At 27.5% G+C, this 26,621-nt stretch overlaps 1 protein-coding gene and 1 long non-coding RNA gene across 7 annotated transcripts in view; one reads left to right on the top strand and one right to left on the bottom strand.

The window, feature by feature from the left end:
* Positions 1 to 26,621, top strand: part of LOC129917738 (trehalase-like) — a 54,915-nt gene that overhangs the window by 9,908 nt on the left and 18,386 nt on the right. For 2 of the 6 annotated variants that reach the window (XM_055997824.1, XM_055997825.1), the window contains exon 2: positions 5,630 to 5,720. In XM_055997824.1, the coding sequence (XP_055853799.1) occupies positions 5,630 to 5,720 (91 nt within the window). Of the gene's footprint in view, positions 1 to 5,629; positions 5,721 to 18,986; positions 19,209 to 26,621 lie in introns of those variants that run through there. The other 4 variants (XM_055997827.1, XM_055997826.1, XM_055997830.1 and 1 more) reach the window with 3 other exon arrangements.
* LOC129917755 (uncharacterized) lies at positions 1,200 to 3,276 on the bottom strand. Its single transcript, XR_008772854.1, has 3 exons — positions 3,078 to 3,276; positions 1,658 to 1,848; positions 1,200 to 1,596 (listed from the first exon to the last, which is right to left on the bottom strand). It is a non-coding gene; the product is annotated as an uncharacterized LOC129917755 (long non-coding RNA).

Below are 26,621 nucleotides of genomic sequence, written 5' to 3'. Positions count from 1 at the left end.
AAATAAATACATATAACAATATGTTAAAAAAAAAGAACATTAAGTATTTGAATTTTTAAAGGTCACATAACTAAATACACATTATTATTTACTGAACAGTTAAATCTGTAAAGTTATATTAATTATTTAAACATATTTTTCATTTACAATTAATCTCAATCATTTTTCATTTCATTTTAGTAAACCCTTGAAAAAATCAAACAAAACTATTTTTTGTTTAACAAAACAATATTATTTTACTATTTCTCTTAACAAGGAAGTCGTTAAGATTTATTGTAACATTTTGTAATTGTTTTATTTCATATAGAAGATATATCTTATAAACGTGAACCTACAATTATTATTCTTCCACTAGATACGAAAGTTTTTACAATCGAAAAAAATCTTAGATTTTAGATTTAAAATTAAACAGATTATTTTATTTTTTGAAAATGTTATTGAATACAATATTCTGCCAATTTTGACATTAATCTTATTTGGTATTGTTTTTTATTAAAAAATAACCTTCATAGCTTATAATTTTTGCAATTATAATTTAGTTTTCTTTGATTATTTCGGAATTAGTTTTAAAAAAAACTTTGATATTCTTATAAATTTTGCTTAAACTAATTTTAGTACCTATATCTATCAACTGCACTAAATATTTCATCAGAGTAATATAAATCAGAGTATATAAATCAGAGTTAACTCGGTGTTAGTAACTTCAAAATAAATTAACTAGGAATTACTTAAAAACCATTTTCAGTAAATGCTTAGACAAGATTTCTCACGTTAATATCAGTTCACCTGAACCAATTTTTGACTGACTGTGACATGTGTTGCATTCGTTTCGAGTAAGCCCAGAACGAAGGATTTCATACTGAAAAACTGGATCGCTTAAAACATAAAAATACATAAGTGTCCAGTGTCCATTAAATGCACATTGATGAGTTCCTCAGTACCTACTTGCAAATTTCAAAAAAAAATTTAAAGAAGTTAAATTTAATTTCTGCTAGTAAGACTCCTAAAACATCAAAACTCACCGAAACAATGAACTTTTTTAGGAAACCAGAACAGAAAAATCCATCTTTGTAAACACATATTCGTCTAGAAATTAAATTGAATAAACAAATCCTATTAAAAAAACAATTAATTTCTATTTATAATAAAAATAGTATCTTTATAATTAAATATCCCTAATTACGAATAAATAGATCAAAGGCCGACATTATAAATAAAATTTATTCTGTTAATTTGCCCTTGAAATTTCAAATGTCACGTCCGTTGTTGACTTGAATCTTATCTTGTGTCAAATTTTGTCTACATTTTTTATAAATACATACACGTACATACATCTCCCTTCCATCAGAATATTTATCTGTGATTCTCTTGCAATATAAAAAATTATTTGTCTCAGATAAATTCAATTGCGTGACCAATCAAACGTTGGTTTTTCTACGTCATCGATGAAGCTGAACACACACCCTCTGTTTTTTTCATTGTTGAATATTTTTCACTTCTGTTGCTAAAGATATGTGAAAGCTTTTTCTGATACATAAACAGTTTTATGGTGTAGCGGATTAATCATTACAAAAAATTGTGAACTTCTGAAAGGCTCTGAAAATTTAGCGTTTTATTGTTTCAAGATAAGATTCAAGCTAAACTAAAGTCTATTTACACGGGATTGTTTAAAGAAAATTCTTCTTCTTCCTTTTATTCAGCGCTGTTATAATCTCAATCTCGAGGGGATCATAACTCCCTCACGTATCTGCTTCACACTAATGATCCGTCTGTGAGGTTCACCGACCTCAGAAATCGGCAGCAAGCCTCCCAGTTTTGTATTGTTCCATTTCTGAGGCCAACTGAATGCTGGTGTTTTTGCATTTTTCTTGTATCAGCAGTTTTTAGGCCTACCTTTAATCTTACTTCGTACTTGTTCATAGAAAATAAACCATAGGTAAAAACAGTTATGATTTTCATGGTGTTGTGTTAGACATTAATCTATTATGTCTCACACTAACCATAACCCTCCACAATAATTGAATTTAATTCAAGGGCACCAAGAGTAATTCGCTGTGTAAACAAAACAAACGAATACTCAAATTAATTGGGCCAATAATAATTGTAAACACCTGGCCAATGATTCAACTTCAATAATAAGTTGAAGCGACGGCAGGTCGACGATCCGGTGACAAAACATACTGGATCGTCACAATTAAAATAAGCGAAAGAAAACTGCTGATGGGTCATATTGGTTATTAAGTGTTGATGGCTCATATTGCGTCACCAAGAAATTGAGGATGACGCAAAGTAAGGTAAAAAGAAATTAAGTAGGTATAATTTAAAATATAGGTTAATAAATAATAAGCAAAGAATTGCCCAAAATTGCAATGTATGCAATATTAATTTTGTAATTGGGTAATTCTTTGTATTTCAATTTAACAAATAATAAATAAAGTATTAAAGTATTACCCAAGATTGCGATGTAAGCAATCCTAGTTTCGTAATTGGGTAATGCTTTATACTTTACATTGTATACTTTAGTTTTATAAGTATTAGTGAATAATATTAAAAGAAAGTTGTATAAATAGTCTAAAAATAATTAAGAGAGAGTTCAGAAGTTCAGAAGTTCAGAAGCTCAGAAGCATAGAAGTCAGAAGCATAGAAATCAGGAACTTAGGCGATTTCCAGAGGATCACTTTGTAAACTTTAATTCAACCCAAATAAACGTAAGAATATTGTACAAACAAATAATTAATCTTTTATTTTCTTGTTTTCAGAAAGTGGGCCTTTGTTGCCTCTAAATAACTGGCCTCCAGTGTGCCTAATAGCTGGACAATAGGGAAACGATAGGGAAACGATAGGCAAATAACTTTAAAGGGAGAGGAACCCATTTGTCGGGTTCACATCCCCTGCCTTTACGGCAAACCGTTCTCAGTAATATCCGTTACGTATGAAAGATTACGTAACAATGGTAAGAAAATATGCGGTAAGGTTCAACATGATTCAACATTATGTTAAAAAATTTAATTAGAAAAAATATTACACATACACCACAGTGACCTCTTGGTTTAAATTAAATTGAAGTTTGCACTTACGAGAAGAAATTAATTCCACATCGGCCCGAACAGCTTTTTTCAACGTCTTTAAATAAAAATATGTACTTAAGCCTTTTTGTGTCAAAAATTGCAGCATTTGCCATATTGGTTTTGAAATTGAAAATTAGAACTTTGTGAACATACAAATTTTAAATTTCATTAATTAAATGATACCAAGAGATTGCCGATGCTTTTTAAGAAATTCTTTTTAGAAAGTCAGATATTTATTCTTGTCTCTTAAATTAAAATCAATTAAATTGAGTGAATGAAAACTCAGAACTTTGATAAAAAAAATTAACCTGCTTTTTTCCTAATTTTGTACCTTTAAATGTACATATGTATCCCTTAAAAATATACTGAACATATTTGCTTTTAATTGAATTTAGAAGACAAAAAGACCCTTTGTATTAAAGTTTAACAAAAAAAAAAGTCATGTGTGCAATTCACACGTGGTAGAAGTGAAACCTTAAAAAAAAAATTTCTAGCAAAAAAAAAGAAAAAATCTACCTATTTTTTATTCTATCTCCTTTAAATACATTTTTTTTATATGAATACCTACCTATATTAATTTTATATCATCTAAAAGCTTATTGTTTCAACTCAAAATATTTATATCGTCCATGTCTATACAACATCTACAAAAAGAGCTTATTTTTTTTTCAAACCAAATCATTTTTCATCAAAAAAGCAAAAAAATTAATCTTTTTTCTCTTTTAACACCATTAAATATATTTTTTTTAAATGACAACCTATAGTAAATTTTATATCATCTGAACGGTTATTTCACCTTTTATATGACATATGAATCATATTTCTACCATGCCTAGAAAAAAAATAAGAATTTTTTAAAGCCAACTATGTCAAATTTCAAGCTGAGATTACGGTACTTCCTACACTGGTCATCGTCAATAGATCTCCACAGGTATTTTGAGGATTTTTTTAAGTTTTTCAATTTAAGATTGTGTAACTTGTAGAGCTCGTACAGTTAATTGTGATATATATATGTATATATATATATGTATATATATATATATGTGATATATATATGTTATCAGCATGCGTGTTAAAGTTAAATCAAATATGTATGTGCATTTGATCAAAAGATATAACGTGTGTAGAAAAAGAACATCTTTTTACCGTTATATCAGAATTTTGAATATGAAATTAATTGAAATTTTGTGCATTTAGTTTATTATATTACCTATCTACAGTACAAATTTCATTCATCTATCTATTAAAACAAAAAAGTTATAACAAGTTGAATGTTCGTGTCGCGTTTTTGTTTCATCTTGTTTCAAATCACTAAGATACTAAAGAAGTTTTCACTTAAAAAAAAAACTATTCAAACTATTTGCATTTAACCTTCAACAACAGAGGGTAAAATAACGTTATGTTTAAATGTGAAACTTTGGAAAAATTAAGTTTAAATTTTTCTTATAACATTTTTGTAAGAAAAATTCAAAAACATAAAGAAGTTTTCAATTATGTTCTGTTAAACCTGTCTGTGCTTTATAGACTTTAAAAAATTTTTGATGATTTTATTTCTTACTAATATCTTCTTCAAATATGTATGTAGTATGTAGGTACATGTAGAATACATGAGCAGTTTACAAAAAAAATATAACCTCTTAAAGTATCCAATTTAATTGTTTTGTTTTTTTAAGTATTTTTTTTTTTTGAAAACTTCCTATTTTCTCTAGTTTTTTCTCATTTCTAATGCAAATCCTAAACAATTTTTTTTTTTCAAAATCGCGTATGGGAATTCAATCTTTAAAAAAATGATTTTATCAATTTTTCGAAAAACAGGGATAATGATCTTTTCAAATTTGTAGGCAATCTATTTCTATATTTTAATATTACCTAAGTCAAAGTAAGAATACTTTATTTTAAACATCATTATAATAGCTCTAATTTGCCTTAAGGCCCTTTCTTTACTATTACAGCCCTGATCTTATTTCAGTTTATCTTTAAAACTTTTGATGTGTTAAACTTTTTGTATATTTTAAACGAACAAAGTTCAAGCAGTATTCGACGTAAATTTCTCAAATAACTTTTCTCAGCACATGTGGTTTGCTGTAAGTTTATGCACCAAACTTGTATAGTCAACAACTTACTCATGCGCTCAGCTCTAAATTTCAACACTATCTCACTTTTTTGTCACGTCATTTTGTGTGGATATTTGAGTTTGTATCTGAATTTGAAAAGAGAGGCAAAATTATATTTTTTTTTCACCAAAAAGCTATTTATTGCAGTGGCCAGCTGTTAACGCTGAGTATCTTTGACTTTACACTCAGTCAACTCAGCTGTACTAAAGATACAATCATTTTATTTTGTTTTATCGTACCACGACTTTATAGATAAAACTCCGGTTGACAAGAAATTCAGTCAGTTCGAACGGATCGTTTGTGCTAAGAATATATTTCTTTTTAAATACCTCGGAGATTTAATAAAAAAAAAATAATAATAAAAGAAAACAAACTCAAGTGAAAGAAGTGCCTTTTATATTTTAGATTGTCTCGAAAATAAATAAAAACTTTAGTCCTTTTTAACAGGATCTAAATCACCAATAAACGTTCCAAATAATTCTAATAATCTCAACCGGAAAACGCACTTCAAAAGCAACAACAAAATGTCTTCTAGCGGGTAAGTTGAGTTTTTTATTTATTCATAACTTTTTCAGTTTTTAGCTAGTTTTTTTTTTTTTGTAAATTTATAAATAAAATTGCCGTGTGCGAAAAAATGAGGAACAATATAAAAAAAGCTTTAAATGAGGTAGTTTAATTTTAATTTTTTGTTTATGTTTTTTTCTTTTTTACTAAGAAAACTTGCGATTTGTTGCGTAAGGTAAATTTAATTTTTTGAAAAAAAAAACATTTTATTTTGCTTTAAATTTTTTTATTGGTACAAGTTTTAATCACAATAAAACAAAAATTCGTGTTAAAAAAATCGTGTTCAAGCAAAACTGCAACTCAGCAAATTTTTTCGAAAAGTTCTTGTATCTAATTGCAATTACTTCACAATAGCTCATTGAGATCGTATTTATTATTTTTTGTTGTCAAAAGAGTCTTTGAATAAACTAAAATATCGAACGATTAAATGCAAATTGCAAAACATGCAACAAAAGTTTATTCACATGACTTTTAAAACAATTTTAATGATTTAACTATCAACCCAGTATCGTTCCGTTGAACATTTTAACAGAAATATTGGTTTTATCTTTGTAAAAAGAGAGAATCAGCAATAAAAAAAAAAACATTCAAGGAATAAACGTTTTTGTATTTTTTTTTTAAACTAATAAAATTTAAATGTTTACAACCAATCAGCAGTTTTTTTTTTACGATAGGGGTTTTAAGATGAGAAGTTTAACAAGTGAAACCGAACAGAATAGAAGTTATGGCTCGAGGAATGCTAAAAGAGCGCAAACCTCGCGCCGTGAAAAACTGAGAAATATACGATAAAATGTGGTGAATAATTACGAATTGATTCGTTAAGTTTAAATCGAATTTCGCTTTTGATGAGTAACTGCATCAAACTGAATGCAATTGATAATTTGTTGTGATTATTGAAATTAGATTTACTTTTATCCAATCAATTGCATTAAAAGTGACTTTTTCGTTCATTTTCATGCAATGAACTTGTAATGGGGGATTGCTTCTTTTCGTTAAGTTTTCTTTCACTTTTAATTTTCTAAGAAAGCAAAGTCAATTGTAGCATTTAACTTAAAAAAGTAAGACAGTTTGGTTGTTACTGTTGTCGCAGCAATTAAAAATTAATTTAACATAGTTTTAGTGCATAACGGTCAAATTGATATGTTCTCAAAATTATTTTTTTAGAGTTTTAAATACCACTTTGGACATATCGCTTATGGCATCCAATAAATAACCAATGATCTTAAATTAAGTACAAAACGTTTACGAAAATGGTGAAAACTAAACATTTTGTTATTTTTTCATTTTTATGAACGTAAAATAATCAATAAAGTAACCAAAGCGAGGTAGTTTTGAAACATATCGGAACTTTATTTGAACTGATGTAATATTCTCTTCATAACGCAGTATTTCAAAGCTTTTTTATGCCAGTGCAAAATGGGTATACCACAAATGTGCAAATAAAATGGACAAAACTGGAACTAGAACACTAACTTGTGGTACCCCAGAAACTTTTTCTTGAAAGTCTAAATACCTACCCGTTTATGAGTCCTAGAAGTTTCCAGAGTCCAGAGAAGTTTGGTACACCAAAGATTAAATATCAGCTGAACAATCTTAGGATTTTAAATCTCATAGTAGAGTAACTAAAGCTCAAAAATTAGGGAACCCGGCTGAACAGCTTACATTTTGATGATCTTTAAAAATACTTTAAAGTCTATAGATTAAAAATTGCCGGTGTTGCCGTTTTGATTTTTTAAATTTAATTGGAGATTTTTGTGAACAAAAAAATTTGCTTTCAAATTTTTTTCTTAAATTTCATAAATTAATTGATGCCAAGAGGTTGTCTAGGAAACTCAAGGAAAAAAAATATATGGGAGTGAGGGACAGTCTTCCATCGTTGAAGCGGTAGATGCAATTTTCTTATTAATTTTCTTATTAATTGACTTCAAACACAAAACAAAATATTTGAACACAACGGCAACACCTACAATATTTAAATATACATTATTAAAAAGCTAGAAGCTTAGTCGCATTTGTAAAATTAAAATTAAGTTAATTGAAGTAAGGGCTTTTGAAAGAGTGGTAATTGAACTCAGATTTTTGAAAAAAAAAAAAATATTAAAAAAATTTTAACATGTCCTTTTTAAAACTTTTTCGTAATACAAAATGCATTTATTTTTCAAATTTTTTAGGCCACATTTATTATTATTTGAAATTATAAAATTAAATGTCAGAATGTATACAGTTTATTCAAAAATTAAAAAGTATTTCATTTTCGAAGAACTTTTTTTAATAGAAGTTTTGAAAAAAAATTTAACTTATTTCTTTTTTAAAGTTCAACATTTAAATATAAAGTTATTTTTTAATTGTTCAATAGCCCTTATTGTTGAAAGTTAAATAGCAAAATTTTAAAGTTCTTATTTGCCAAAATCTTTGAAAATTATTTCAATTATTTCAGTTTTTATCAAAAAAAAAAACCATTGAAATTGAAGTAATTTTTAATTTTTTTTTTTTCAAAAGTGTGATATATATTACCTTTTCTGCTTCGGAATTCAACTAATAATATTTATGGATAAACGTTTTTTTTTTAAATAAATTCATATTTTATTAGAAAAAGTTTGGAAAAAAGTCATTTTAAATTTTTTAATAACATTTTTTTTTTTAACTCTGAGTTTGAGGACCATTTTTCAAAAACTCTTAGTTAAATTTAGTGGATTTAAATTTAAGAGATAAGAATGAGCTCCTGGCTTTTTAAAAATGTATTTTAAAATACTGTAGATGTAGCCGTTGTTTTTAAAATATTTTTTTGTGTTTGAAGTCAGATTGTAAGAAAATTGCATTTATCGCTTAAACTATGGAAGATTGTCCCTCACTTCCTTACATTTTTTTTCCTTAAATTACCTAAAGAATCTTTTGCTATCATTTGTTTTATGAAATTTGTTTTATGAAAAAAATCGTCAAAATCAGAGCTGTTCTGCCGGGTTCCCTAATAATTTGCTTTAGTTATCCCACTATCAGTCAATAGTCAACATAGTTTAACTGAAATGCTATGATTTCATAAGCAATTGGAAATGTATTATTTACCATCAAAATATTTCAATATAAGAAAAAATTACACATACGCCACAGTGAACGTATCTGTTAAAACGTTAAAAATTAATGCTCAAATTGCGTTTTTATGTATAAGCGATCTGTTACTACGTTAATAAAGTAAAAATAAATATGTTAGTGCTTGAATAAATTAACAGTTTGAAAAGAACAATGTTGGACACCAGTCAAAAATATTAATATTTTAAACTCTAGTTAAGGTATGTCAAGGAAAGTCCTTTATCGTCAAATTAGATTTTTTAGTATTTATGTCAGTCTCCAAGTAAAAATATGCCATACATAACAAGATAAAATACATTTTTTGCGCGCTATTAAGGGACAATCTGTATCATTGAAAAAAACACCAATCAGTAAAATGAAACAATTCTCTCTTCCTTAAATCTAGCAAGTAAATCGTATTTATCTAATTTATTCAAGAATTTCTTTATCTTGTTTTGATGACATTTTTCAATTTAACCATTAAAACTCAGCTCATAGCACGTGTTTAGCAAAAGACAAATCTGCAAATGAAAACAATCAAGTTGATTAGAAAATTGGCAAAGCAATTGTAAGCTGTCACACTGTAAAAACACTTTTCCTAGCTAAGTTAATCCTCTAAACTGCATCACTTAAAATATGGTTGTACTTTTAACGGAAGTAGTTCGTCAACCTTTGTAAAATGGCATGGGCGGGTGGGCTGGTTGCACGTTATCATTACTTCATTGATATAATTTTTATAGACGTGAAGCCATCATCATCAGTGAGAGTGGAGCACCCTCAACTTGGTTATCTTATCAGTCATCACAAAAATGAATCAACTTTTGTTTATTGGAATTGAAAAATTTATTTTGAATGAAGTGAAACAGAACCATAAACTTAAACACAATCTGACCAAAAATAAAGTTCTAAACGAAATTTTGTTGCCAACTTGCTAACCATTTGTTCAATTCTGATTTTGACAGGTGTTGTTTATCTGGCATTGAATTTGGCTTGCATTGATCCTTGTTGACCTTTTTTACTTCGTCGAAGAATGCTTACCAAATGTTTCAAACTTAGTCAGTCACGAAAATAAAGTCTGAGAATTTATGGTTGGTTTGGTTGAAATACACAATTAAACATTTATGTTTTTTATTGCACTTCAACAGAATTAAAAAAAAAAAAATAAAAGTTCTGCCAAAAGTTATTTATTGTTGTTTTTTTTTTCTTTCTTTTAAAGAAACACTTTTAGATAGGTTTTCAGGCGTAGCTATGCATGTACATATGTATTTATTATTAGTTTGGTTTTTGCATTTTTACATGTACATATGTATATCATCAATTGAGAAAAGTTATTTAAACACGTTCCAATACAGGTACGAGTATATCAACGTTTACAATAATGTTTTGTAATTTTAGGTGAAATTGTTGAAATTGCTTTTGCCGCCTTGTAAGTTGACATTTATTCATGGTATGAACAAAATGTTGTTGCATTTTGAAAAAAATTTACCTTTCAAATATGTCTCATTACTGACAGTTTTTTTTTTTTTTTGTTTTTATCGTAGTGTAATATTGTTATAAATCTTTGTTTATTTTACTGAATTTACTATATTAAATTTTATTTTTTACAATTTCAATAAAATAAGAATTGGCCTGGTCAATGAACGCAATTTTTAAGCGTTTAACCGCGCCACCAATTTTTTCAACTGTGAAGCAGAATACTTCGCTTAAGGGGTCGGTTATAGCGATCAGGAAAAAAAGCATTGAAATAAAACATTTTTTTCTTGATAGTCATTTAGCAATCAGGAATATTATGTCAGTTGGCAAAGCCACACAATCTACCTTTTCTTTTTTCTGATAAAGAAACACACGAAAAAGTTTTTCGTTGCAGTTGTGTTGGTAGAAAATGAAACTCATCAGAGGAACGATTTGTTTTATTTTGTTTGAAATATCAATAAGCTGGCAAATTAAAAAATAAATTTGTATCTAGAATACAAAAAAATACAATTTTAGACAAAAAATTAATGTTAAAATGAAAATTGTTTGCAATAGAAATTCTTTGAGTCAATTATATTATATTTATTGGTGTAAAATTTGTTTTTCAAATGTAATAAAAACATCGCAAAATATTAATTTGAATTTTTTCCTGATCGGTATTACAGTAAGTTAGGTGAATTTATAGGAGATCCATTCCAGATATGAATGAAAAACACACACAGACGCCCAGACACACACATACACACACACTTACATGTAAAACTCACTGTCAACAAGTTATTTGATGAAATGCACTTTTGTACATCTTTGATTCAAAGTGATGGATCGAGCTCTCCAGCGATGTCGAAAATTGCAGTTTTCAAAAGAGTAAAATCTAAACCACATTTGAAGAGAAGATTGTGTGTATACCTACACTCGATTGAATTTACACTTTTCATTCACAGAACATGATTTTATTTTTAAGTCTCACCATATTAATTTGATGTGATCGCTGGGTTATTTAATAAATACACATAGCTTAGGTACCTTAATGTCATTTTGACATTTGTCACAAAGTAAATTTTCACTCTGAAAGAAGTAAAACCTAAAACTCAAATATTTATACTTTGAGTACATTTTGTGGGCAGATAGTTTTAATTTATAACTTACCATAATTATCTTATCAGACAAAATTATCCATTTCTCTGCACCATTTTTTTTTTTTTTTTTGAAAAACTGCATTGTTATTGCACTTTTTTCTCGTCACCGCCCCTAAAGTATACAATTAGACGAATGTAGTTCAAAATATCATTCATAATGGGTTAGATAAAAAGTGGAGAAGATAAAAATCTTTTTTTAATAAAGTTTCCGCAGCAGGATATTCCAAATATCAACACTGAACAAAAATGTATATGCACGCAGCAAGAGAAAGGAAAATGTAAACTTATACACCTCGTCAAAATTCTATCCGCAGCTTGGTTTAGCTACTACTCCTGTCGACAGCTGCGTGTTGTTTTTGTAATGCTTGTAAACGCCAACTTCAGATACGGATAGCTATGCTAAAATAACACAGCTGTTGGTGTTTGTTATTTGTTTGTCAATTAAAAAAATTGTTACTCATGTAACAAATAAATTAAGGATTAAGGCATACGCGAAAATTTAAACAGTTTTTACTAATCCCTTGTTGTTAAAGTTATTTTACTAAAAGAATGGTTTCTGTTCATTGATGTATCCATAATTTTTATTAACTAACAGGGAATTTACATACCTGCTATTTCCCTGCTTTGCTGTTTAAATTCAAAAATCCTAACAACATTAATTCTCCTAAAAGTAAACTACAAAAAATAAGTAACAGAATAATTTAATCGTTAAAAACCAGTTGAGCAAAGACACAATCCAACCTATACCGGTATGTTGAATGAAAGAAGTAAGAAACGGTTTAATATGTTAATTAATACCAAAAAGTATGCAATGAAAAATATACGTCTTAAAATCCGTTACTACTCGGGAAGTTTGAATTAGATTCGTGTTGATTTTTGCAATTGCAATTTCTTTGTATTTGTTTGTGTAAGAAGACATTTTAAGAATAATTTAACACGATACATGAATAAATTACCACCAACAATACAAGACAAATTAATATTTTTATAAGTTTTTTTTTAATTATTTTTATTTGAGGTAAAACTTGTCAAATTGTATGGATTGGGAATTACCGCCCTCGCGTGCGGTATTTAAAGTAAAATGGAATCCCCATTTGTTAAGATGACATTTTGACTATTAAAATAATTATGATATTATGCACTAATGTGAAAGGTAATTAATTGTTCTTCATCCTTTTAGGTTTTTAAAACAAAATTTTCAAGAATGACAACTGTCAAGAGAAAGATTCACTTAATGTGTTACAAAATAAAAAAAAAAAAAAAATACCAAAATATCGAAACCTCCATGGAATTTATAGATATTTTACAAATAATTGTCAAAAATATGTCTACAATTCATGTAGTTCAGTGCCAAACTTATAATATTTTAAAAAATGCCATTACTTGGTCAAAGAATGAATTTTGGTCTATCGATTCTTAAAGTTTAAACTTTCGGGTCACTGTGGTGTATGTGTAATATTTTTTTTTATTGAAAACAATTGAATATAGAATATTGTTTAGTTGGCGAAATAATGAAAATATGTAGTTGACTTTTATGGGTCATTTGTTTATTTTCAAGTGAATAACTTATAAAAATGTTTCATTCTTGTAACTTCATCTCCCTACAATTATTATAATTAATAAAACATCAAAAAACCAATAAACCAGGAAAATACATCTCATATTATGTTTGATGTCATTTAACTCAAATTCAACAAAATAGCTATACAATGTATAGATAGACACACGACCTTAATAGATATCAATTGCATTGAAAAACAACATCTTAAAACAAAACCAAAACCAACCACCTAAAACCAAAGTAATTAACTTTAAACCGCATTTACTTCACACAATTATAAAATGTTTTCTTTGCAAATAGAAATAACCACAGCGTCCGCCAGTCAGCAAAGTGCTCACGCTTTTATACACCGATACTCTTACTATCGCTAACCACAAAAGGGATTTCATTGAAATATCTCAAGGTCACGTTCAAATGCATTTTCCCCCACTTTTAACTGGCGCTGAGTTGGTTGCTGCATTACTGTATAATCAAAAAGACTCTCGTGCTATATCTAAACTGTCAACTCACTTGTGCTGCCATGTTACGCTCAACAGGTTGACGTCCGCAAATTATACACCTAGCACATGTGTGTATACAGTTGACATGTAAATCACCGTGTTTAGTCGCTATTGTCGTTTTCCCATTGGCTACATTCTGGCGGTGTGTCACGTTAAAGTTTAAATACAACAGGTTTTTTGTCTATGTATATTTTGATTTAATTTCATATCTATTAGCGTTGAAATCACTTTTTTTTTTATAATATCGCTTCCATCTACTACACATTCTGTCATTAATAAAATTAAGGGGAAATTAAATAACAATTAACCAAGTGAACTACACTCGTTTTGGATTAAGCCAAAACCAGAGTTGTAGCGTGAATTTGTTACGGTTCCATTGTTTGTTTCGGGTTCAAGTCTTAGCTGCGCAGTAGTTTATGAACTTAAAGTCTGTATAGAGACTATCTATTTCTATACTTGTCAGTTGGTACTTACCTGTACGTTGACTTTGACTGAAACATACACGTGCCTGAAATCTAGTGTATTTTAGGTCACAAATAAAAGGGGATTGTTTTGGTTTTATTTATTTTTTTTTTATAGAAAACATCATTAGTGAAGAGAATGAAAAAAAAAAGAGAAAACAATTATGTATTTACAAAAGATCTGCTACACGTTTCGTTTTTGTTTACTCGCCTTAAGCCTTATTTTCTAGTTTTTCGAACGTGAAATTAGGAATGATTAATTTGAGGTTGTGGGCTTTTGTAGTTTTTTTTTTTTGCATTAAAATTTGATTTAACAAAATTTTGCAAACAAGTTTATTTAAAAAAAATAATGAGACCTGTCTTGAAAGTTTTGTTTTCATTAGATTGATGCTAGCGTAAATAATTTGATGGTTTATAATGATAAATTAATAATTTAAACTTTCCTGATGATGGAATTTATTTAAATTCGTAAACAAGCATCTTTAATTTAAAATTTTTATACAGCTTGCTTTAGTAGAGTTAAATTAATAAAACGTGTGTGTAACTTTAGATAAATCTTCAATTTAGGTTGGATTTGATTTATGAATGAGCTGCAGTTGTATTTTGAAATATAACTTCTTCTAATTCTAGCTTGGGTGTTTTGCATGTCTTACAGAAAGTTCAGTAACGCCTCACAGCCAATTCTTATTTTCTGTACTATTCTTGTTTTAATGGAAAACCTCTAGAATTTTTTTTTTAATAAAGACCCGAAATGAAAAACATAAGTCAGTGTCGCTACCATCGCTATTGCTATCGTTAGTATCGCCGAAGTCATTTAATTTTATTTACAATTTTGAAAAAATAACGTTTTTTAATAAATTTAATGTTAGATAGAAATAGAAAGAACATTTTTTTTAAACGGCTCTAACGACTTTGAAAAGATTCCAAAAAAAGGATGACCGACTCATTTGCAAGTTTTTGTTCTGGTGGTAAAAATTGTTAATACATAATTTTAAAACATTGTATGTAAAAATTCATGAGCAAATAATTTTAATTTGATTTAATAATAATTTTAATTTTTAATTAATTACAAAATTTTGATTTGTTTTGCCATCTTAAAAAATATTAATTATTAATTATACAAAACAAAAATTTAAGAGCATTTTTATGGCTTAATGCTCTTGAATTTTAACCTATTCTGTTTCCCATTTCTTTCTATGAAATATGAGGAAGGAATTTTTGTATGAAATGAATTGTTTAACTTAACATAAAAATAAACTTTAGTATTTTTTACTCTAAGATTGACTCGATTTTATTGTCTGCTCATTACAGTTTATTGTTCGATTCTAATACCAATAGATCCCACCAATTTTTTTCAATCGCATTGCGAGATGACAAGATAGATAACTATTTTATGACATTTTCAGCTCAAAGCCAATTTAATGGTGTTTTCGTTTGGTAAAAAAATCAATTTATTTCTTGATCTAAATCTGTCAAAAAAATGTTGTTGTGACTACTTAATTGTAGTTGAACAGATCAAAACTTGGTTTTTTAACAGATTTAGATAAAAAAATAAATTGATTCTTACCAAACGAAAACACCATAATTCAAACAACGATTGTCAAAAAAATGTTCTCCTCTAAAAAAATTCAAATTGCCAGTTTTTTTCTCAACTGTTTGAAATAGTAATAAAAGAGTCACCTGAAACTATTTGTTTTACACCTTAATAAGGTCAAGTTCTAAAATCTGAAAAAAAAATGATTTGAATCATAAAGTTCACAACATCTGCTCAAACATTATTGAAGTTCAAATACGGTTGCATGAATGAATTTTTAAATATAACTTCAATGTCTTTTATAAAAATAACTCTGACATTGAGCTTATTAAGATCTTATTAAGATATCAATGCCGTTCTCTGCATTTTCAAAAAAAAAAAAATGTTTTCAAGTTCAAGGAAACAAGTGATTATACAATTGTTATGCAATTATAAAGACTTCTAACAGTAAGTTGACAGGCCTAATTTTTGTATTGTTTTGAGCAAACACATGCGTTTGTAGATAACGAGTTTGTAAATTAATGAAACATATGTGTAATTAATTTTTGTACAAATAGAAGATTCATTTATCAAACAAACATCGTAATATATCAAATTTAGAACTGATATGAAAATGACAAGTACTCAAATCTTCTGGATTTATAAGGCCTCTGTTTTTTTAATGGATTTTTTTTGTTTGCCAACACGAGGCAAAGGTTGCATATGTTCTTTTATTATGAGAAGTTTAAACAAGAGTTAAAAGATAAGTTTGAAAGTAATGGAGCTGCTTAGCAGATTACCTTGCCGAACATAACTGAGCTGTCTTCTAGTAGTAACATTAAAATAAATTTATTTTTGTTAAAAACAAGATCTTACTTTTTAGATTAAAAAAAATATGTTTTGAACTCTTATCAACAGTATCTATCATAAATAAAATTTCAAAAACAATTATTTATATTATATTTTTTTAATAAAATTTCAATTTTTTTTTTTTTTTGTAAAACCAATTTTTTGAATATGGATCATTTAATTTTTTTGAAACTTTTGTTTTATTAACGGATTTTTATTTCCTTTTTAATTAAATATAGTATAACCTACTTTTTTTTAGAAATTTTATAAGTAGGTACCTATAATTTTTTTTTAACGGCTCCAAACATTTCTGAAATTATTTTTTCAAAAAATATTTGTTTTATAATAAGAAATTTAATGGCAAACGTCGTTTGGAGGTCAAAATAATTAAAAATTTTGTTTGAATTTTATGTTATTTTCCTATAAAATTAAATATATAATTTTTTTTTATGAATTTGCACATATAAAGCTTGGATATTCTATGCATTTTTTTATCATTAAAGCAAGTACGTGCATTTTATTTTCTAGGAACTCGCACCAAGGATAGATAGTATTATCTTCTTCATAAATACAAATTAAAGTACATTATCTGTTTTTCGTTTATCTTTTTTGGATAAAATAAGGTCAAGCTTAAAATTCTGACTTGTTTAAAGAATCAACTTAAACTTCGAAGCACACAAATAAAAACACCTGTTCTAACAATTTTGGAGTTCAAATGCTGTTACATGAATATTTAATTTTAACTTCAATGTCTTAGGTTTAAAATTAACTCTGACATTGAGCTTATTAAAAAAAATCTGTATCAATGTCCTTCTCTGCATGTTTTGGAGTTCAAGGAAGCGAGAGAGATTATAACTAAAATAATATGCAATAAGCGACTTCTAAAAGTAAATTTATGTTTGACATTTTTTTTTGTTATGTAGTAAGCAGTTTAAGATCTGTGCAAATATGTGCGCTTAATTATGAAAGTGGACTAAGTCACTCCTAAAAATGGCCTCAAATCTAGCCTTAAAATAATTATTATTTAAGGGGTAAAGTTTATTTGAAAGCGAAATTGCAATAAATAAACTTTTTTATTGCTCCTCTAGTGATTTCATAAAAGAAATATAATTAAATCGTTATAAGAAAATTATTATGTAAGTTTTTCTTTAAACAATGCAAAAAGTGACTTAGTCCACTTTCATAATCATGGGCACATATAAAATCCATTTAAAAAGCAATATAAAAATCACAAGAACCCGAAATTTCTAGGTTTATGAAATAATTTTTTTTTGAACTTTTGTTTGACAACACGAGGCAAAAGTTTAAGGTTTTTTTTTTTTTTATTATGAGAAGTACAAAAATATGACTTAAAAGATTAGTTTGAAAGCAATGAAGCAACCATAAATCTTCATTCTTTATTTATTTAGCAAACTACCTTTGTTAGATAGATTGTGGTAAGATCCACATGTTTTTATTAGCAAAGAGTTTGAGCAAATACTTGCTTTACGTCAATTCTAGCCTTAATTTTTTTGATATACAAAAATCACTTGGAGATTTAGGATTTTGTACTAAGATAGCTGATTTTGTTTTCTTTTTTTATTTCATGCTGTGATACTGACAATCCATGATGTTAAAATAAAAAAAACAAACGAATTTCGGGAACTTTCCTGCCTTCAATCTTTCCAAGCAGTTTAAATACTTTACTTTTCTCTGATCCATTTTGAGTACCTAATTCTCAAGGATAAATTATCATAATAATTTATTAAAGAAAAAATAAACTATACATAATTCCTGTTTAAAACCTTAGTCATCCCGATTATTCTGTATATGTAATTGACAGACATAACTTTATTTGCAAGAAAGATTTTTTATTGTCAAAGTCAAGATTTATCCTGTATTGTAAATGTTATTTTAAATAAACTAGTATAAATTAGTAAAATTACAATGATTTATAAAGCAACGTGCTAGATTGTTGCAGCTTTGCAGTTTTTCATTGTAAGATCATATCAACGTGATTTCCACAAAACAATCCGAAAAGAATAAAGCTTATTAAAAATTTATATATATAAATTAAAAATAAAAGTTCACTTTAATATAATTAAACACACTTTTTATCAGTTTAAATTGTTCACATATTATACAAAATAAATGCATTTTTAATTAAAAATTAAAAACAAGTTTTTTTAGTGTTTAATTTCCCTGGGCGATAACAAACCCTAATTATTTAATCACTTAAATCATTAAAAAGTTATCTATAAACAAATAAAGTTAAGATCTTATTCATAGTTTCGGAATTGCATTAACTATAATTTGTTTTATTTTAAATCTCACTTCCTGAACTTATCTCTCTTTAGGTAGATTATACAGACAACACAATAGAACTAGCTCTCTATCGCAAAATCAGCATCTTGTTTGAAACAAAAACAAATCACTTGTTTTCTATTTATCCATATCAAATTGTGTGGTGCGGTTGCAATCAAACTTCATGGTGTTTCTTAAGATTTCAAGAAAACTGTAATGCCAGTGAGTCCGTCCATCAGCTGGCTTGGTATAAGTCTATTGCACTGCACTGCAGTGCTTCGATTAAGTTTGTTTTGTCATTGTCGTGTTTCGAGTCGTCATAATTATTATTTCGTCTAGAGTAGTAGTAGGTACTGGCTTAATCATATAAGGGAGGAAGTAAAGGCTTCGATTAGCCACAGAGTTTGATTTAAACTTTAGTTGTCTGTCTGACTTTGGCCGGCTTACACCGCTTAAACGACACGTATTTTGTGCGATTAAATGCTAATGAAACAGAAAAAAACGATTTTAATTGCGATAAGTCTCGAGAGTGTCTGCTATAATAAAACGCCACGAACGTCACTCAAGTCATCATATTATAATAGAATTACACAAATCAAAAATAACTACACAAAGCGGTACAACTATACAATACATATAGCAAATTAAGCGTTTTGATTGTTTGCACTCTTTATAAATTTTCGTTTTGTTGTTGTTTATATATTTTCTAACTCAAAAGTTTTGAGTGCAAATTTGATGATAACAATCGGATTGTGAATTCATTGTGTACAAAATTTTATAATGTGTCATTATTATAATTTTTTGCAAAATTTTGTTGACTTTTTATTGTTTGTTTTTTGCTGTGATACCCATCTATCATGACACCAATACGATTATAAGCAATTAATTTTGAATCAAGTGTAACACTTGGCACGCAACCGAGTGTTGAACAAGTGTTGTAAACAATAGATAACCTTGTTAGTGTCAAAGTGACATTTGCAAGAAGAATAGAAACATAAAAAATAACAAAAATAGAAAAATCAAAAACATTATGAAAAAGAGTGCACATTCAACAGAAAGTTTATTAAATCGTTGTGAATAACATGTAAATGGTTTATCAAGTTATTCATTTCAAAGCTAAGTTTTTGAAATATGTAAAGAAGTTAAGCACTCGGAATACCGATACCCTTCATATTCTATTTCAGTCCACTAAGAAGTGTCAAGCTCAGAAGTTACCACTGTCGTGTTGAACCTATAGGATCTATTTTATTTATTTCCATTTATTTTAAAGTTTCCCAAAGTTTTTCAGCTATAACATCTTTTGCAACAGGAAAAGACAAATAAAATAATTTTTGTCGATAAAAGGAGCACTCACATATTTTTCCCCCCAAAAACAAAAAAAAACGCCAAAACTTTCTAAGGCATATATTCCAATATATTCCTGTAGGATGCAGGGTTGCCATGTATTGAGAATTAATTTTTGTTTATGAATATAAATCATACCCATAAATAGTCTATGTTATGTATAATACTTTATTTCATGAACATTGACACAGGGCTGCCTTAACAAATTGAGCACTTAATAGGGTTTACCGTGATTTTAAAATATTTTTCTACTTCTTGTTGATTACCATAAAAATTGTGCTAAAATTATTCAATTCGGTTTTTAGGAACTTCATAAAAAGGACTCTATATACTTGTGAAGCGTACTCAAGATGGAGTCATACGTAGCAGTTGTACAAAGATATAAAATTAGTGTGTTCTCATGTTCATAAAATCCTAAATTTAAACTAAATTTGACAATTAAGTCTTTGAAGCTGAATACTCGACATAGCTTATGCTGCAATATGTAGTAATCAAAAATACTATTGACTTGTTTTTTTAGAATTTAATATTTTGTTTTGTCATTTAGCTGGATTAAGCGAAAGACCATTTTTACCACACCAAACACAATAACTGTTAATATCGCTTTGTAGAAGGATACGGCCATGGCCAGAATTAATTTCTTTGAATATCTTCATATTAGCAGCAAATATCACTTGAAGTTACGGTTGCCAGATATATTTTGACGAAACTAGTAATTGAGATGCAAAATCCCGGACTTTCCCGGACAAACAACGACAAAAAAGAGTACAAAACTAGGACAAACGAACGCTTAGATGAAATAAAAAAAAAAGAAAACGGAAAAATCCCTCCCTGGTTCCCGTACCAAAATTTTTTTTATATTTTTTTCACAATTAATAGAACCTTGAGACAAAGTTTGGCATTTCCTGTCGTATACTTAGAGCCGTTTGCTGAATCGAAACTAAAGCATTTAAGTTCTACATAAATCCCTATGTGACAGTTTACGCGGAGGAAAAAGAAGAGAATAAGAATTTATGTTCAACATGGCCCTTAGTATATGAGTATTATACTAAACTTTTGAGCTAATATTACAAAAAATTAATAAAATGCTAAAGTCGTTTTAGTTAGTTACTTAGTTAAGAAACAGTCTTTTTTCGACTTAACAACTTACTTACTTAAATGGCTTTAGCATTTTCCTAAATCGTGTTTTACAATAATTGGTTAATTAAGTTACTAATAAAACTGGAAAAGTAAATTTTCTCACGAAAATTTTTTAACATATTGTATGCAGGACAATTACAATTGTTTTCTTTCAGGTTTCAATGCTAATTTTGTAGCTCTTAAAGTTACATGAAAAAATCGGAAGACTCCCAAAAATACCGTTATTTTAAACTAAATATAAAAAAAAATGTGTTGATTAGATAATTCACTAAGCAGTAGCTCATACGCAAATTTTTGAGTTTTGATTATATTGGAACAGATTATAAAACAAATTGACCATATAATAAACCAAATTAAATACGCCTAGCTTTTAATGAACTCTGTTCGTTCTTCGAACAAGCATACAAGTAGTGAGATATTAAAAGCTTGAAAAGAGTACAATCCCGGACAATTAATAGAAACTATCCCGGACGTTCCCCACACACCAAAAAAAGAGTACATGTCCGGGAAAACCCGGACGGATGGCAACCCTACTTGAAGTGATGCACGAGATTTCATTTTTTATAGCTAAAATTAATAAAAAAAGGTCCCAGGTGACTTCCTTGAGGGGCTCCAGAGTTGAGTTGGCAATAAAATGATCTGAAAGACAGTTTCAAAATTTGACCTGATAGAATCTTTGGTTGAGATATGATTCTACCCACACAATAAAAATAGGTGAAAAACCAAAAGCTTTTAATTTGAAGCTAATTATTTTATGACTGAATTGATCAAATGCCTTTGAAAAAGTCATTGTAAACGCAGTCAACTTCATTACTCTTTTCTAACGCATTTGAACACTTATAAAATGCTAGACTATCACAAATACATTTTTTTCGAGTAATGGAATTATTTTGACCATGATTTAGAAGCATTTTTTTAGTGCTGCTCTACTACATTAAAAACATATAAATTTTACTATTTATAGTCCGATAATTTTTAAGGTTCAATTGTTTAAACATGATTAAATACTAGGTATTTCGGATTCAAATTATAAACATTCTCATTCCTCTCAAAAAATACCTTTTTACCTATACTTTTTTGATTCTTTATTTTTACTGGCTTGTTTTACTTGTTGTACTGAAAATGTATTCATAGCGTAATAAAGGTTGTACATTTAGTTAAGGGTGATTGTTTTCAATTATCTTTGATTTTATTCGTATTTAAAAAATATCTTAAAATAATGTTCCATATGACCAATTTGCATCAGCATACATTTTTTAGCTTGTTCGACTAAAACCTTCTCTCCTACTCTTGTACTTTAAATATACGATTTTATAAAAAAAAAAAAAAAGATATCTAAAGGGATCAGCGCCCCAAGAGGGTGAAATACTGCATCGATTTTTTTTTACTGACAGACTAAATTACTTATCTTTTCTTTTCTATTTTTGAACTTTGTAGGCTTTTAGGTTTTTAGAGTTCTGACCAGAGGGTTTCATTTAACATTAGAATACCCTTAGCAAAAGTCCATTTTTTTGCTTTGGGGTGCAAGTCGAACTTAGAAAAGTATGCATTATTATGTGCATTATTATGTTGTGAAAAAAAAATCAAAAATTTTTAAAAGTTAAAAATTAAATTCTTCACTGATAGTCTTATCTATACTCAGATCTCACAGGAGCTTAATTGAATTATTGAACAAACAGATTAAACAATTAATAGATAAAGTGAGAAGTACTTGTTGATAAGAGATAGGTCTTCGATTAGTGGTCTGCAAAAATGTATCAAAGAAAGTGACTCATTGATATCATTCAAACAATTTTATAGCTTATTCTGTTTTTGTATGCTTACCGAGCAGATGGTTTAAAATCTAAAAATATTGATAAAAATTTCTTAATTGGAGGGAAAATAACTTTGTTTCTATTAATTGATCACATAATCTTAATTAATTCTTATAATTATCTCATTTAATAAAATTCTATCAACAATCTAACAAAATAGACACTTGCTCTAGGTATCTATTTACTCTATAACTGGCTACTATGTTATTATTTTTAATATTTTTAATAACAAAAAATTGCTGAGATTACTAATTGAAAAAACCGGTAGTTTGTATAGTTTTTTTTTTATAATTATAATCACATTGCACACGAAACATTATTTACAATATATTAATAAATTCTATTTCCGATATCAGCCAAACAAAAATAAAAAAAAAAAACACTCGATATAATAATGCTTATATGCACATTAACATACTGGGAAATAAATTACTTATGCACTTTTGTTATATGTAAACATTAAACATTCATAAAAAGTTATACAAAATTATATAAACAAATTACTTTTAAAACTGCAGCATAAACATACTTTTGTATGTACTTTTAATAGACTCATAATGCCGACATTTATAACTTTGAGGGAAGTGAACCCAAACGAGAGTACAAAAACGTGACTTCTTTTTATGATTTTATTACAATAAATTTACTATTGTTTCACCTTGAAATTATTACGAGATAGTAATTCAATTAGTTACTGGTATAGAATGTTAATGTATTCGGATGACAAGTGGATTATAAATTAATAATAAAATTGTTTTAGTTTTTTTGAGTGGCTATTTTTAAATGCTACTGAACTATTTTGAGCTACGAGATACGAGTACAAGTTATGAGTCAATAGTAGAGAGTGAAATTGAAAAAAAAAGAGTACTGAAAGAGTTGTGATAAGTGAGTACCATAGAGACAGTCTTTGATTTTATAATATGAGTTTTAACTCACCATATCGCAGAGACATTAATTTAAAAACTTTGAAAAAAAAGATTGGGGTCAAAATTTTGTATGTGCCAAAATTCGGATTTCAAAATTCTGTATTTTAAAACTCTGTAAATTCGAAATTCTGTATTCTAAAATTCTATAAATACAAAACTCTGTATTCCAAAATTCTGTATAAAAATGCACACTTTTTTCACTTACAGAATTTTGGAGTACAGATTGCTAAGAAGTAAAGTATTTCCCCAATTAATTTGCATACAATTTAAAAGAATGACATACCCTCTCCAATACTCCAAAATAACTTCTATTCACCAGATTTCCGAACAGGCCTTAATTAGAGCCGCCATTTTTACCAACTTAACTGCTGCTGTTAGTCGTTCAGTTTATGTTTTTTTTTTTACAATTTTCAATTGGATTCCACAAGTATATGTTTTGTCTATCATTTTATTAATGATCTAATAGTTCTAACTCTTAGAGAGCTACATATGTAGGTTAAAATTCATTTTTGTCAACCTGATGCATTAAGTCAGAATAATAAATATTAATTGTTTTAAAAGTGATTTTTAATATTGCAACAGCTTATTTAAAACAAAGTCAAGTAGATACAAAATTTTAAACTAATTCTTATTCATTATTCCTCCCAATTTTCCAATTCTGATAAGATAAATATCTAGCAATTGTTGTGAAACTCTATAATTCTATACAAAATCTTTTCTGGCCCATAATAAATTGGGCGTTTAATTAGTATTAGCAAACTCTCTGTCAATCGCTAAGTTTAAATCAAAAACATGTTGTCCTAATACCAGGGGATTTTTGTAAAGTTACACACAGTGATTGGAATCTTGTTTAAATGTCATTTACCTGATGAAGAAATCTATTAAATCAACAGAAAATTCCCATTTGCTTCTACTCTACTATATTAATAGTTCACTACGGTGTATGTGTAACATTTTTTTTTTAAGTGGAACAAAATACTACGTACCCATATGAATTTTATTTCCTACTCACATTCACGATAGTTTTTTTTTTCATATTAATTATGACTAAAAATAAATTCTTCATAATGTCATTTCCTTTATCGGAAAGTAATATTAATTTATGTATTATTCTCACGACAATTTTTTTATGACAAAAGAATGACATTATATTAGAAGTAGATTTAACTTTTCTTAATTATATGACAAATGTTTTAATTGAAAAATGTCATTTACACATTAAATATCAATTTAAAAGTCAATTAAATGACAACACTGTATTTGCTTCATAGATAAATCAAATTAATTCAAATATAAATGTGCATAGATAGTGTTTGTAGGTGAACAAATTAAACTTTTCATTGTTTTGTGATATTTACGCATTTTTATGAATTAAATGTCTTAGAAAACACAATAATCTAGACTTAAAAGCAAATTTTTTGGTCTTGAACAAACTGCATTGTTCCATTTAACAATACTCGTATTTGTTTCTTTTTCTAATTATCTACTAAATTAAAAAAAAAAAACTAAAAAAAAATCGGCCCATTTAAAAGTTAACAAATAACAAAATTTTACCCAAATGTTTTTGTTTGTCTCGAACTAGAAATTTTCTATTTATTTTAAATTATTTTTTCAATTGTTAAAACTTTCTTACCAAACTTTCCATTTAGGTTTATTGTTAATAAATAAAGTTTATTGTTCAAATGGAAAATTTTGTACTAAAAATTATTCAACCACATTTTCTAAATATTTGGATACATTTTATTGCAAATAACAACATCCTTTCTTTTATAGAGCAGCTGAAAAAACAGTTTTGTTTTTATCATTTTTTAAAAGTAAACGAAACTCAACAAATACTGAACAGTTTTGTTTTTATCATTTTTTAAAAGTAAACCAAACTCAACAAATACTGAAAACATCATTAAAGAAGGAACAATTACTTTCCTCAAAAAATATTATTAAAAAAACTGACTGTTTATTTAAAGCCTTGCCATGGAATGTACTTAATTTGTCTTAAACTAACAGAAAAAAGTAGGTATTTAGAATGATTTTAAGCTCCATATCCAATGAATTGTCAGTTTCACTCGTCTCACCTAAACCCTTCAGACTAGCTAAAAAATTTTGAAACTCATTAGAAGTACCTACATACAATTCATCTAAGAGTTTAAATTCACAATAGAACTGTCTACTTTAAAAAATAGGAATTAAAAAAGCTTAATGTAACGTTTCCTTGGGTGCCTTTTTTTAGAACCCAATCCTGTTCGTACCAGTAGACTAAAAAACACTACAAAATTGTTCAACTTTATTGTTTTTTTTTTTTAAGGGAAAGTCAATTAAGATTTATGACCATTAAATTTTCATATTTACAACCGATAATTGTTTTTAATTTAATAAATAAAAAAAGTGTTTAAAAAGTTGTATAGTTTGTATGTGCAAAAATTATTTATCGATGTTCTTCAGACACGTTTTATCGACGAAAAAAAAAACTAATTACCATAAATAAATAATTCATTTGAAAATTTTAAATGACAACTATACAAATAAACAAACATAATCATGAATGTGTTTAATTTTGAACATTCCTCATCCACACAACTTTTGGTTATTATTAAATCACGGAATATTTTGATAGATAGTTAATTGAGAAGTGTTAGGATCTAACACATGATTTGAATTTAATTGTCGAATTAACATATTATATGTCATTTTTATTTAAATATGATTTAATTAAGTTAAAATCAAATAGCAAAACCGCATAGTGATTATCCAATAATCATAACGCCATTTGTTACAAAAACACGATCTAGTTTAGAAAAATGTATAGAAA

Source organism: Episyrphus balteatus, chromosome 4, assembly GCF_945859705.1.
Source record: "Episyrphus balteatus chromosome 4, idEpiBalt1.1, whole genome shotgun sequence".
In the NCBI taxonomy this organism is placed as follows: Eukaryota; Metazoa; Arthropoda; class Insecta; order Diptera; family Syrphidae; genus Episyrphus; species Episyrphus balteatus.
This window is presented reverse-complemented; position numbering and strand designations above follow the sequence as displayed.